General features: G+C 48.8%; 1 protein-coding gene across 1 annotated transcript in view; it reads left to right on the top strand.

Moving 5' to 3' along the window:
* Positions 1-3,655: 3,655 nt before the first annotated feature.
* PARP12 (poly(ADP-ribose) polymerase family member 12) overlaps positions 3,656-14,523 on the top strand; it is a 39,148-nt gene continuing 28,280 nt past the window's right edge. The window contains exons 1-4 of the mRNA XM_070616623.1: positions 3,656-5,558; positions 9,741-9,876; positions 12,661-12,961; positions 14,210-14,311. Coding sequence (XP_070472724.1) covers positions 4,780-5,558; positions 9,741-9,876; positions 12,661-12,961; positions 14,210-14,311 — 1,318 coding nt within the window. The 5' untranslated portion in view covers positions 3,656-4,779. The remainder of the gene's footprint in view (positions 5,559-9,740; positions 9,877-12,660; positions 12,962-14,209; positions 14,312-14,523) is intronic.

Raw genomic sequence — 14,523 nt, 5'->3', positions numbered from 1 at the left:
ACTGTAGGCTCCCTCCTTGCTCCTGCAGTTATTCCCTCACCTGACATCGGCAATCTCCCCACTGCATCATTTACATCAGAATAAAACTATGCATGAACTATGATTATCTTATCTTGAAATAAAGATAGACAGACAAAAAACTTCCTTGACCAGACATCCCCCTCCTCTCTGTAGCAGGGTCAGCTGTGACCACCACCTTCCTCGCTTCCCTTTACAGCAAAACTTCCTATAAATATTCTCTCTGTTGTTGTTTTCACTTCCTCATTGTTCATTCACACTTGAACCCACTCCAATCTTTGTTCTTACCATTATTCTTGACAGGTGGCATTCACGGTGTGCGTATCTTTTGTTTAGGCCTCCAGATCCATCCTTTTCTGCTCTGCTTTATGCCCCTGAAGACTTGTATGGAGTAGATCAATGGGCTTCCTTACCCTTGGCCTCTGAGTGGGTTTAGCCAATGGGGAGCTCCAGGACGTCAGAGGGAGAGAGGAATGTAAGGCCTGGGAGTTAATTCCTCTGGCTTTCTTCCTGCTTCTTCCTGCAAGGCTGATTATGTCCTTTGACTGAAGGTCATTGCTCCTTTCAAGGTGTAGGGAATTACAAATCTTAATTCTTCTGGGATCTAGTAATTGCTGCCTCCTTTCATCCTTACAGATGTTTGAGTGGTAACTCCATTGCCACTGGGCCCAGATTACTGCATTATTCCTTGTGGTTCTCCTCAACTCTGCCCCTACTTTTGTAAATAGTCCCTTTAGTAAATCCTTCTTGTATTTTCCTATCGGAATATTTCCTTTTGGGACTCTGACTCTTATATCCACATCACTGAATCCTTTGGTCACCTGTTGGTAGCCTTCAGTGAGCCATGCCTTCCGGGATTCCTTTGTGTAGTCCCCTTCCACATTGACTCTCGGATTGGTCATGTGACTTTTTTGGCCAGTGGAAGATTTGCAAGCATGATGCAAGCAAAGGTTTGATAAGTACTTGCACATTGGAGCTTGTTCTCCTGGAATGCTCCCTCTTAGAAGCTGGCCACCATGTTGCAAAGAAGCTTAAGCCAAACCTCTGAATGATGAGAGGCCACGTGGAGAGAGAACCTGGAGGATGAGGGACCATTTTGTATGTTTCAGCCCCAGCTAAGCTCCCATTAAATGTAGCCACCTATGTAGGGGCATTAGCTGGCGTGCCCCTTTAACGGCCATGTGTCCTTGAGGCTTCTTATCTGGGCTACACACCAACACTCACGGTGATAGCAGTCCTGGGCTTGGCCGACCCAGCTGCTTTCTCGTGGGATAATTCACACCAAGACCCTCAAGGTCCCGAGGAGGGAGGAGGGGGAGCTCTGGTCCTTGGAATGCAGGTCATACAGGGATGATCTCCCTTGGCAAGCATGCAGCCTTTGTTCCTCCGCCTACTTAAACAAGCTTCTCTTAGGGGCCGGTTGTGGGTGCACACTTCCGTTCAGCCAGCCGCCACTGGACACTCTCCCTGTAAGTCAGTCCCAATAAACACATATGTCTCCTTTGCAGTCTCCAGGTCGTTTCTTCAGGCTGTTGGCACGATACCCCGCCACCCTAGCCCAGCTGGGCTTGCGGCCATATACCTACTCAAGGAGGAAAACTCTCAGCTGAGCCCTTGAGTTAACTCAGAATTACAAGACATACTAAATTGTGGTTATTTTAAGCTACTAAGTATTAGGGTGGTTTGTTACACATCAAAAACTAACTGAAACAGAAGTTGGCATCTGAAAGTGTGGAGCTGATATAACAAAAACCTACAACATGTGGCACTGGTTTTAGCACTTGATAGCACTCAACATAGCTGATCGTCCCTGCTTGAAATATTTAAATAGCTGGCTTTCATACCTCTCTATTTGCCTAGTTTTCCTCCTACCTCACTGGCTGCTCCTTCTTAGCCTTCTAAACTCTAGCAGTCTCTTCTTCTCTGTTAGAGGGGCAGGTCCTTGGAATTCTTTTCTTCTCAATTTACACTCTCTTATCGGGTCATCTTATTCTGTCCTGTAGGTTTAAAAATCATCTATATGTTCACAATTCTAGTAATAACTTCTCTAAATGCCAGACTCACTGATCCGAATGCCTGCTGGGCACTTCCACTGGAGACTTCGTAGGCGTACTCTAACTCTTCTTCTATCTTAAAACCCTTCATGATCTATGTTTTAAAAGGGTACCCAAGATTTGTTTTAATCAGGTATGGTAAGACATGCAGACACAGAAATGACTGTTACGAAGGAAGACATTTTTATACTCACCGACTCCTAGAAACAGGAGGCTGAGACACCATGCAGGCCACACGAGGAGGCATCAAAGTTGGCCAAGCGGCACAGGGAGAGAGGGGAAAATGTGGGGCAAAGCTTTTATTGTGATTTCCGAGGGAAGGAACCAAAGAGGCATGCGTGTGGCCTTCTAGATTCCTAGAAACATGTTCGAGCTTTTCAAAGCCCCAATGGACATCTCTTTCTTCAGGTTTCCTTTTGAGCTTTTTGGTTAGTTTATTGTTTGCTCCAACTGTTATCCAACGCCTCAGCCAGTCCTGATGTTAAGACATTCAGCAAACCACGACTGCCCCAACCCCCACCCCTCCCACCTCCCCCGGGGGCAGAAGCCATTGGGATTAGGCTAGTTCCAGTGAAGTTGGGTAAATACAAGTCTTTTCAGGAGGGGCGTGCAGGGAAACACTAGGCAGGTCAAATAATGACTTATTTGGGACTGAGGCTCTGAAAGAGCTCCAGTCCTGTTCTGCTCTCTTTGGTACAGGTACCAGGAAGGTGGGCTATTTTTCAAGGCTGCCATGCAGCTGGGGAGGAGGAGCTAAGACTAGGGAAAGTTAGAATGCTACGAAGTTTTATGTTCTTACTTCGATTAAGCCATTTTTCTTGACTAAATGCTGTTGCTGCAAGACTTTGGTTAATTTCCAGAGCTCTGAAAGTGTTGATTCCGACCATTTTTGCCAGTTTTTCATTGCTTGTATGGAAGGGCAAACTTTCTGAGGTCCTTATTACACTATTTTCACTGACATCACCTTTCCTTTCTTTTTAAAAAAAGTGTTATTTTATTGCAAGACAACGTTAAAAACATAATTAAAATTAATTATAATTTTATTTTATTTTTTATTATTATTATTATTTTTTGAGGAAGATTAACCCTGAGCTAACTGCTGCCAATCCTCCTCTTTTTGCTGAGGAAGACTGGCCCTGAGCTAACATCCATTCCCATCTTCCTCCACTTTATATGTGGGGTGCCTACCACAGCATGGCTTGCCAAGTGGTGCCATGTCCGTACCCGGGATCTGAACCGGCAAACCCCGGGCTGCCGAGAAGCGGAATGTGCACACTTAACTGCTGCGCCACTGGGCTGGCCCCCTAATTATAACTTTAAATTAAAAACTAATTTTTTTCTTGGTAAAGAAAGTTGACCATGAGCTAACATCTGTTGCCAATCCTCCTCTTTTTGCTTGAGGAAGAGTGTCGCTGAGCTAACATCTGTGCCAGTCTTTCCCTATTTTGTATGTGGGATGCCACCACTGTATGGCTGATGAGCAGTGTATAGGTGCACGCCTGGGATCCAAACCTGCGAACCCAGGGCTGCTGAAGCAGAGCATGAACTTAATCACTATGCCACCAGGCTGGCCCCCTAAAAATTAAATTTTTAATGCAAAATTCACTTTTTACACAATTAAGTCTTTCCAAAAACCACAGTTGAAACCCAAAAGCAAATTCTCCTCACCCCATCCCCTAATTAATTCATTTTCATTTGTCCATGTTACTGTCTGCTCTTCATCCATCCACTTAATAGACTTTTACATTTTTGTAGTCGTATTATAAATAGAATTTTATGTTCATTTTAATATAGTACTCTACGTATTTTTTCCCACAATCTTTCCGCCTCTCATCTTCTCTTTTCCACTTTCCTAGTTCCTCCTACCCCATACTTCCTACAGCCAGTGCTAATGCCAACAGCATAGTCTGTCCTTCCTTAGCTTTCTCCATGCTCATTCAAAAATATCTTGCGACATTCACACACAAATAGCATTCTCTTTTCGCTATTGATTTAGACGTTTCTATACACCTTTCTTTCTTCATTGAACAACACAGCATGGCTTTCCTTCTAGGTCAATAGACAGAGATTTAATACATGCTTGTTAAAGCTGTATTAAAACTCTGGGTAACGACTCACCACGTTGCTCCCAGCACCCAAACTCCTCCACATAAACACTTTTGTACATAACTTATTTACTGTTCCTTTAGTTCTAGAAGATTCCTAGATGAAAGATCGTTGGGTCAAAGGTCACGCACAGTTAACATTTTTATAGCTATTCCGGGATTACTTTCCCAAAGGGTTCTAACAATTCACAATTTCTATCATCAACGTTTCAGAGCGTCCCCAGGTTCCGAACAGTCTTTAAATATCTGTTCAACCTTTATTCAGCCGGGGCGGGGGGGGGGGGGCAGGGGGGAGGGGGAGAAGGAACGGATTTGCTTTTTGAAAGGAACACCCCTGTATATTTAAAAGAAGAGATTCGCTGCTCGCACTGAAGATAAAGCAGCATTTGAGCCCGTTTGGCCATTCGGAGCGATCGGCTTCACCTGGGCGGCCCCAGGTGCCCTGTCCCGGTGGACTGGAGGGAGCCGTCGGGGCGGCCGCGCGGGGCCCGGGCGACATTTTGGCGGGGTCGCGGGTGGGCGTCCCAGCCTGCACCGCACGCGCGCCGGCGGAAGCGCGCGGGAGCTGGCGGGAAGCGCTCCTGCTGCTCCGCCTGAGGAAGATGCGCCGGGCCGGGGCTGCCCCACCTCAGCATCTGGGTGGAGGCGCTCGGGGCCGCGCCGGGCGCTGCCGCCGGGGAAGCGACTGCGACTCTGTCCAGCGCCCAGAGAAGCACTTCTGGGGCCCGGCGGATGGGTCCGCGGGGAGCCGAAGCAGCCCGTGCGGGCTTCCGACGGGCCGCATGACCCCTGCGGCGGGCGGGCGGGCGCGCACAGCTGGCGGCCCTGAGGCCGGAAGGCGCCGAGCCCCGCTCAGCTGCGGGCCCGGGGGCGTGGCGAGGCCGCCCGGCTTCTGTTTTACCCCGAGCCTGGGCAGCTTTCGGTTTCGTTTCCAGCCGGCGTCTCCACCCCTCGCCAGCCGCTCAGCCAGCCCGAGTCGGCCGCCGCCGCCGTCGCTCCCGTCCGCGGCCCGCCGGCCAGCGCCCCCCGCCGCCGCGGCCATGGCCCAGGCCGCCGCGCTCCGCGAGCTGACCCAGGTGCTGTGCGCGGCCGGCGGCGCCCTGGAGCTGGAGGAGCTGCGGCGTCGCGTGCGGGCCGGCGTCGGCGCGGACGCGCTGGAGCGGCTGCTGCGGGAGCGCGGGCGCTTCGTGGTGGCGGCGCGGGCGGGCGCGGGCGCGGGCGCGGGCGGCGCGGCGGCCACCGAGCGCGTGGTGCTGGCCGCCTCGGCGCTGCGCCTGTGCCGCGCGCACCAGAGCGCCAAGCCGGGCTGCGCCGGGCTCTGCGCGCAGCTGCACCTCTGCAAGTTCCTGGTCTACGGGGCCTGCAAATTCCTGAGGGCCGGGTAAGGCGGCGCGCCCGCGGCCCGACGGCCGCCCGCGGGGTGTGGGCCGCGGGACGGGGGCGGGGCCCTTCTCCCCCAGCCGGTTTGGGGCCCTCTTAAATTCTGGCGCGACAGTTAGGTGGCCGTTCCCTGGCCTCTCCGCCTTCATTCCCTTCAGCGAACATTTATTGAGCTCCCGCTGAATACCTGCCACTGTTGGAGCGTCTCAGGGTCGAGCGGTGTTCTCTAGGCTCTCAGAGTGACCTAGAGCGCGGTGCCGGGTGGGACACCCTAGGTGTGGCAGTATCGGGGTGGGGTGGGAGGAGGGAAGGACTCTCCAGAAGAAAAGGGGCTGCGTCTGGCTTCTTGGAGCTCCACGACGCCCCGGTCTCCAGCGCTTCCTTCCAGGGCCGCTGAGCCCAGGGCTTTCCCCGCCCAGCAGCGGGAAGGAATCTTCTAAAACCTCTTTTGTTCACCTGCTTACAAGCCGGCAGTGGCTCCTGCTGCATTTGGGATAAACCTCAAGCTCCTTTCCATTACCCACAAGGTTCCTGGGGAACTGGTCCCAGCCGTCCTCCAGCCTCGCCCCCTCCTTGAGCTCCTGGAACACACTCAGCCTTGGCTCATCTGGCGGCCTTTGCTCTACCTGGAACACTTGTCCTGGTTTGCCCCCGAATCCTGGCCTCAACTCAAATGCCACTTTCCTTTTGAGCTTTCTTCCTCCTCCTCTCCTCACATCTTCCTGTTTACTTTTCTCGTAGCACCCATCACATCCTCCCACTCCCACCAGTGGAACTAGACTCTGCCAGGGCAGGGGCCCCAGCTGTCTTGGCCTTGGCTGGCTGTCTCCCCAGCGCTTACCTCTGTCCTCTGCACTTAGCAGGTGCTCAGGGAGATTTGTGGAGTGGATTGATGAGGCTTATGTTAGAGAATTTGAACCTCACCCTGAAGGTGATGGGGGCCTGTCAGATGGCAGGAGAGAGCAGCTGTCAGGTCTGTGTTTTAAGAAGATATTCTTAGTGGTGTGGATGCTGATTTAGAGGAGGATGGGATGGGGACCTGTTCGAAAGCTAATCTGGTTATCTAGAAGAATTAGCTCCTTTTCTTTTTTTTGGCTTGAGGCAGTATATGTTATTTCTTATTCATGTCAGGTATGACAGTCAGCATGGGGTAGGGGCCTTGATCCATGCAGTCGTTCAGGGGCCCAGGCTGGCTGACCTAGACTCTGCCCTCCTCAACCCATTCTGGGTATCAGGTCCCGGGCGCAGGTGGAGAAGATGCACATAGAGGGTTGGAGGGAGGTTTTTACGGGTCAGGTCTAGAAGTGGTAGATAACCTTCCACCCACATTTCCTGGACCACAAGCTGTCTCATAACCCTGCCTAGATGCGGGGCGGTGGCAGCGGGGTTTGCTGGAGAGGGGCTGGGAAATGTAGTCCCTGGGAAACAGCTGCCCAGAAATGTCTAGATTAGAATATTCCAATGCCCAGATAAGGCTTTAAGAAGAAGAGATATATCTGTGAGAAATTTGGGAGAGATGGGGTGTCGGTGAGATGGTGACAGAGTATGAGAGAGGTGATGACTCACTTTTCTTTCTTATTGTTGATTGAGATGACTTTGTTTTGTGTCTTATTGTTGACCGAGTGATGACTCTTACTTTTCTTTCTTATTGTTGGCTGTGAGAGTGGGAGAGGATTTTGTTTTGAAGCCTGCCCTGGGGGGTAGCTATCTGAGTCTGAAGCTTGAGAGGATGATCAGGGCCCTGAGGTGCTTGTTTGGGAGTTGTTGGGTGGTGTAGGCCATGGCTCCAGGAGTGGGTCAGATCCAAAGAGGAGTCTGGGGGTGGAACCCTGGGGAAATCAGGCCTTCGGGGACTGGTGGAAAGTGGCATCTCAGGGGAGAATGAGGAGCAGCAGCCAGAGAGGAAGGCAGACACAATAAATGGTGGATGGATGGATCTAATGATGAGGATAACTGTTGGATCTTGTTAATGTCCGGATTTGGTAAAATAGAGATGGCAGCCCTATTCTTAGGCTAGTTCCCAAAATTTGGGGGTCAGATTTTATTTGTCTCGGAAGTCTGAGCATCTGGTGTTTACTCACCTACATGATTCTGAGTTTTCTTGTTCATTCTTCGCCTTTCCCTTTTCCTTGTGATTTACACAGGAGAGTTTCTTGAACCTTCCTTCTCTGACTGTTTCTGGGTGGCATAAGGGAGAGTGGGTGTGGTTGGCTGCATTTTCTATGCTTTTTTCCCTGAGACTCTCCTTGTCTTCATGAACCGCAGGGTCACTTGTTTCAGAAGTAGCTCATCACTGTTGCTTTTTGCCCATTGGTGACAGCTGGGAAGGGTCCCAGGTCCCTGACTTCCATCCTGTGCTTAGGGGACAGTAAGCACTGTGATCAACAGCACAACCCAGGACAAGCCTGTTTTCTTTCAACTCTGGCTCTGCTTCTTGCTAGCTGGGTGATCTTGGGCAAGTTACAGTTGTCCCTTGGCATCCCTGGGGGATTGGTTCCAGGATCCCCTCGGATACCAAAATCTGGGGATGCTCAAGTCCCTTATATAAAATGGTGCAATATTTGCATATAATGTACGCATATCCTACCATATGCTTTAAATTATCTCCAGATTACTTATACCTAATACTATGTAAATAGTATGTAAATAGTTATACTGTATTGTTTAGAGAATAATGACAAGAAAAAAACTCTACATTTTCAGTACAGACACAACCATCCTAGTCCTTTCGGTCATCAGTTGCTTGAATCCTCGGATTTGGAGGGACAACTGTACTTTATATCTGAGCTTTAGTTCCATCATCTGCTAAATGGGGATAATAATATCACCCACCTCCTAGGCTTGTTGAGGACTGAATGAGTTAACTCACAAAACATTTAAGCAATCCCTGGTTTGTGGTAAATGCTCAACAAGTTTTAGCAGCCATCATTGTAATGATTAGATATATTTGGCTCTGGCGGCACCAGATTATTAGCCCCTCTGCCTAGAATGTTTTTCCCTTCTCTCCTTGCCTGGATCTTCCTCAACCCTATTTGGCTCAGGCTTTATACATTCCAGGGACCCTCCCTTGATTGCTTCCCCACTTCCGTCAGGCTCAGGTGCCCCTCCTCTCCAGGCTGATGTATTCTGAGCACAGCTGACCTTGCACTTCCCACTCCATTTTAGAGTCATCTCTATGTCCTTCACCTCCACTAGATGAGAGGAGAGGAGTCAGAATGACTCCAAGGTTTTTTGATCAGTCCAGTGGAAGAGGGAAGTTGCCTTTTACTGAGATGAGGGAGCCGGTGGGAGGTGCAGGTTTGAGGAGTTAATCAGGTGTTCGGTTTTCTTTTGAGATGCTTATAATAAGCATGGCATGTGAGGTATGGCAGTGACTGAGTCAAGCAAATGCTATTTGCCTAACTCTTCCCGGTCCTGTTGACCTGGGCGATTATTTCAAGTCTTATCTTTGGATCATTGGGGCATAGTGCCAGGGCCTGGCTCACAGTGAGGCCTCAGCAGGGGCTTATTGATGGAAAAAATGAAGGGGAGGAAGCAGAAAAAAGGGCTGGGCCTCAGAAGTGTGTATGGGTGTGTGTAAACACCTATAACCATAAGGCGTCAACACTCATTTATTCAGCCAATGTTTAAGTGCCTCCGAAGTGCCCAGTGACTGGTATGCTGTGACTCATCTTGTGACTGGTGAGTTTGTAAATAAGCATTATGTTTTATCTTTGCATAGACATACTGCTTTTTCTCTGGTGCTTCTAAACAATGTCGGGAACTGTTCCTGAAAAATTTATCTTAAAGACTGATGTTACCATCTGTTTTAGTTTGCTCAGGCTGCCATAACAGACTGGGTAGCTTAAACAATCAAATTTATTTTCTCATGATCTAGAGGCTAGAAGTTAGAGATCAAGTGTTAGTTATTTCTGAGGCCTCTCTTCTTGGCTGGTAGATGGCTGTCTTCTCCCTGTGTCCTTAACGTTGTCCCTTTGTACATGTCTGTGTCCTAACCCCCTCTTCTTTAAGGACACCCGTCAGATTGGATTGGCCCCTCACCAGTGATCTCATTTTAACTTAATCACCTCTTTAAAGACTGTTTCCAAATACAGTTACTTCTAAGGTACTGGAGTTAGGACTTCAACATAAGAATTTTGGGAAGATACAGTTCAGCTGTGACACCAACTCTGCTTTTTTTCAGGAAGAACTGTAGGAACAGTCACAGCTTGACGACCGATCACAACCTGAGTGTGCTGAGAACTCACGGTGTGGACCACCTCAGCTACAGTGAGCTCTGCCAGCTCTTGTTTCAGAACGACCCCTGGCTTTTGCCGGATGTGAGTGCCAGGAGGGGGTGGGTGGGTGCGCAAGTAATTGAGGAGAGGTCAGAAGGTTGGAAGATGGGAAATATTATTGCATAAGAGAAGCTAGGACCCCATTGTGACCACTGGGGTCTGCCTGATGGAGCTCTGGATTGAATCCTGCACTCTACTAATTTTTAGACCTTTGACCTTGGGCCAACCTTACCCCTTCTTGAAGCGTCCTTTCTGTGTCAGTTGGGCTAGTACCTCGTTTGCAGGGCTTCTGTAAGGTTGAGGGAGTCTGCTTGTCCAGTGGCTGTAGCAAGATGTTATTTACACAGAGCTGAGGGGATGAGAGACTCCAGGCAGCCCCTCCCTGTCCAGCAAGACTTGGAACCATGCAGGTATCACTGGACCCAGATGGGTCTGTGGAGAAGCTTCCCAGAGCTGCTGACAGGCAGGTGATGTGCTCTCTACTAATTCGGTCACACCCATGGAATTTTGAACTTTAGTTGATGTGAATTCTCATATAGCATTTCAGATGTTAACCACTTGTTTTGAAGCTTCCCACAATGATGATGTACTAGTTTGGGTCCTTAGAGAAGCAGACACCAAGGTGGGGTTAGCAGTGCAAGAGATTTATTGGGGATGGAACAGAAGAATGTAGGAGAGCCTTCAGCAGTGATGCAGGCCTGACCTCTGTGGCAGGAGAGAGGGAAAGAAGGGGACTGGGTCAGAAGAGATTCTGACTGCAGCACAACTCCAAGGAAGCTTCCACCTGGCCAACAGGAAGTTCTGAGGTAAAGTTGATGTTGAAGGCATCCTGCATCTCCCCAGAACATTGTGCTTGGTCTTTGCTGGGAGCAGCCTGTGGGAATGTGGTGAATAAGGTAGTGGCTCCAGAGAGCAGCAGCTGGGCTGAGAGTTAATTGTGCTCTGCAGCAGATCTGAGTGATGCATTCCTGTGGCCAGCACAGGTTCTATAAGATGCCCTGGCACTGTTTCTAGGATGAGGTAATGGAGATTAGATTGGCATATTTTAATGAAAATTCTTCCACATTACTCAATTAAAATTGCCTATTTGAGAAAGGTGCTACATAGTGTAGTGACTGGTGCATAATAGGTAGTAACTTTTTTCTTTTGCCTTTTGAAAATGAGTATTGATTTAATTAAGCTAACCTTTATTGAATATCTACGATGGGTTAGGCACTGGTGATAAGGAGATAAAAGACCCCATTTTGCCCTTCCGGGAAACACATTTACTGGGTGAGACAGGTCAGCAGATAATTGCAAGATGCTGTGTAGATGCTCCGATTGAAATCAGTGCTCTGATCTTGGGGGCACAGTGTGGACACTGGAGAAGGCATTCCAGAGTGTGTGGTGCCTGCTCTGGGTGCTGAAGGTTAAATAAAGGTGTGAAGGTCTGGGAAGGGGGAGCTGTGCACACAGAGGAGGGAACCTGGCATGATCAGGGGACAGCAGGTAGATCTGTGCAACCTGGCTTTAGGATGGGAGACAGGGAGAAAGAGAAATAGGTGGTCAGAGGCTCATCCACTCAGCCTTTTGTATCACAGGAAGGAGTTAGAGGGGAGTTGTGTTTGGAGAGTGGACATTAATGTTTTAGAGAGACGGTCTTGTCAGGAGAGTGAGAAATGAATCAGAGGTGACCAGTCTGGAGCATGTGTAGCCTCTGTCTGCTTGGGTCTGCAGGTTGGCTCAGACCATGGTGCCAGCAAATGGGAGCTGAGACCGTAAACTTGGATCCAGTGTGGCTTTCCTGCCAGGATTTCTCCTCTCAGGCTAGTCCCCTATCAGATGACCACTTGGGGGCTTCCACCATGAATCAAATACCCACTATGTTCAGGCATTGTATTAGCCACTTCATCTGTTTCCCATTTAATCCTCACAATAGCCCAGTGAGGTAGGTGGCATTATTCTCATCTTAGGTATTAAAAAACTGAATCTCAGCTGATGAGTGGCTTGCCCAAGGTCACACAGCTTGCAAATGGCAGAATCAGGGTTGGGTCCCAGCCTCTCTCGCCTTTCCCCTCAGGGCTTCCATCTCCAGAGTGGGGTTCCTGCTGTTCTAAGTCTGGTTTCCACAGCCGTCTGCTACATTTCTATATCTTGCTCAAAATAATGCCTGTAAATTGATGGTTGGGCCCCTTGTGGTCTTGGGCCTGGTTCCTATCACCAGGAATTTGTGGTGTAGAGAAGGAGCAGTTGATTCAAGTTCAAGTCCCAGCTTTGCCAACAAAGTTCAACAGATGTGCCAGATGTGGTAGATAGCTCTGTGAGCTAGATCAGGCCGGTTAACTTCTCTGAGTCTCAGTTTGCACTTGAGAAGTGAAAAGGCTGTATTTGGCCTTCTCTCAGATGCTCTAAATCCTCAGAGGCTCTTTGACCCTGAATTGTAGAAAAGAGAGTTGGGAGAAACTGGGGCCTGGGTAGGGGAGAGGCAGAGAATCATTGGGGGAAGTGTGTAGGTAGTAAATAAGTCTTGTTAGGATGCTGCTATGTGATTTACATTAAAATGTCTCATGTGAAGGGAGCCACTCTGATCAGGTTGAAGTTCTTTTGGATTTTGCCGGTGGAGGGGCTTGTTCTGAGCAGTCTGCTGTCCACTCAGTTCCCATTTTAGCCAACAGCATATTAGCAGCCGTCTGTGCAGAGTGAGGGATGTTCTCATAGCCGTGTGGATGACGGAATCACAGCTTTGGCTGGGTCTCTAGAGGAACCTCTTCTAACCAGTGGACTGGTCAGTAGGGATGTGGTGTCGCGTGAGGCCTTCCTAAACCTTTTTCTCTTCTCTGTCAACAGATCTGCCTTCACTACAACAAAGGAGATGGACCCTACGGCTCTTGTACCTTTCAAAAGCAGTGTATCAAACTCCATGTCTGCCAGTATTTTTCACAGGGTGAATGCAAGTTTGGCACTGGCTGTAAGAGATCTCATGATTTCTCTAATTCTGAGAATCTGGAAAAATTGGAGAAGTTGGGTATGAGCTCGGACCTGGTGAGCAGGCTGCCTTCCATTTACAGAAATGCTCATGACATCAAGAATAAGAGCTCTACCCCCAGCAGAGGGCACCTTCCTCCCCCGGACCCACAGGGGACTTCGGGTAAGGCCCTGGATTCCAGCTGGCCATTAAATGGAAGTGTGACTTTGGGCAAGTCTGTGCTTCTTTTAGTAAAACACAGTTGGTGATCCCTTCCTAGGGAGTGGGGGTTGTGACAGGTGATACTAAATAGGGAGGGTTTGTTAATGAGTTGTACATGCTTATATGGTGGTAGGTGTGTGTAGGGTAAATGTAATTACTAGGTAAAGGATCATTGGAGTGCTACTGGTAAAGGTAAACTTGGAAAGCAACTTAATGCCCTTTTTATATTACAATTCCTATAATTAACCTAAAATTAAGGAGGTTTCATTTTGAGATGTAGGCTTTCTACTTATTGCTTTTGTTCTTGCTATTGGTACCCAATTCTAGTAGTTCATTAACAAGTACTTGCTATTAGAATCAAATCTAGTTTGTAAGACGTAGCCCTCCACTCACCCGCTGGGGTCATCACAGCCTTAGATACAGAAGGAATCTCAAGCCATCTCTGGGGCTGGCCCTGTGGCCAAGTGGTTAAGTTCATGTGCTCCACCTTTGGCAGCCTGGGGTTCTCCAGTTTGGATCCCGGGCACGGACTTATGCACCACTCATTGTGCCATGCTGAGGTGGCATCCCACATAGAAAAACTAGAATGACCTACAACTAGGATATACAACTATGTACTGGGGCTTTGGGGAGGAAAAAAAATAGGAGGAAGATTGGCAACAGATGTTAGCTTAGGGCCAATCTTCCGCACCAAAAAGCATACCTTAAAAAAAAAAAGAATCAATTCTAGTTTGTAAAATGTCACCCTCCACTCGCCCTGTGGGATCATCACAGCCTTAGATATGGAAGGAATCTCAAAAGCCATCTAAATGAGTAGGACAGTGGTCCTCCCTTTATTAAATAACAGGTGTCCCAGGTATCACACCTGGAGATTCTGATTGAGTCACTCTGGGGTAGAGCCAGGCACTTGTGTTTTTAAATGGGTCTCCTAGCGAATTGGGTGCACAGCCAGAGCTGAGAAGAGAGCCCTCCATGGTGTCCTGGATTTGGCTTCCTGGCTCCTCCCTAAAGTGCAGAGGGCCCCCCTGCATGTCTGAGGGTTGTTTCATCCCGAACGTTATAGGATTTTGTGAGGTTGCTTTGCCCACTTTCATCTTGTGTAGAGAGATGAACGAATCCTTTTTACTCTCCTCTGCACCTTGAACTACTCCAACCCCATATCAGAAGCTTTGATGGAAGTTGATGTGTCTTTTTGGTGTTTCTTTGTAGAAAAAAGAGATAGTTCAGGTTCTGTGTCCCCAAATACTATGAACCAAGAGGAGAGCGATCAGATCTGCTTGTACCATATCTGGAAAAGTTGTAGCTTTCAAGGTAAGTCAGAGGAAACCCCTTCATCCACTTGTGGGTGGGATAACTGCTTCTCCAGGTCCCCTCCTCCATCCAGAGGAGTCAGGGCCTTCTTAATCCTGAGCTGGAGAGGCACTTTGGCTGCACCAATTCTGAAGCAATTTTGATGGGGAATTGAGGATAGTAGGTATTACTTGAGATTCTAAATTGCAGATGAGTTTTTGGAACATATCTTT

The sequence above is a fragment of the Equus przewalskii genome, chromosome 4, assembly GCF_037783145.1.
Source record: "Equus przewalskii isolate Varuska chromosome 4, EquPr2, whole genome shotgun sequence".
In the NCBI taxonomy this organism is placed as follows: domain Eukaryota; kingdom Metazoa; phylum Chordata; class Mammalia; order Perissodactyla; family Equidae; genus Equus; species Equus przewalskii.
Note: the sequence above shows the minus strand (reverse complement) of the source record. Positions and strands in the feature narration are given on the sequence as shown.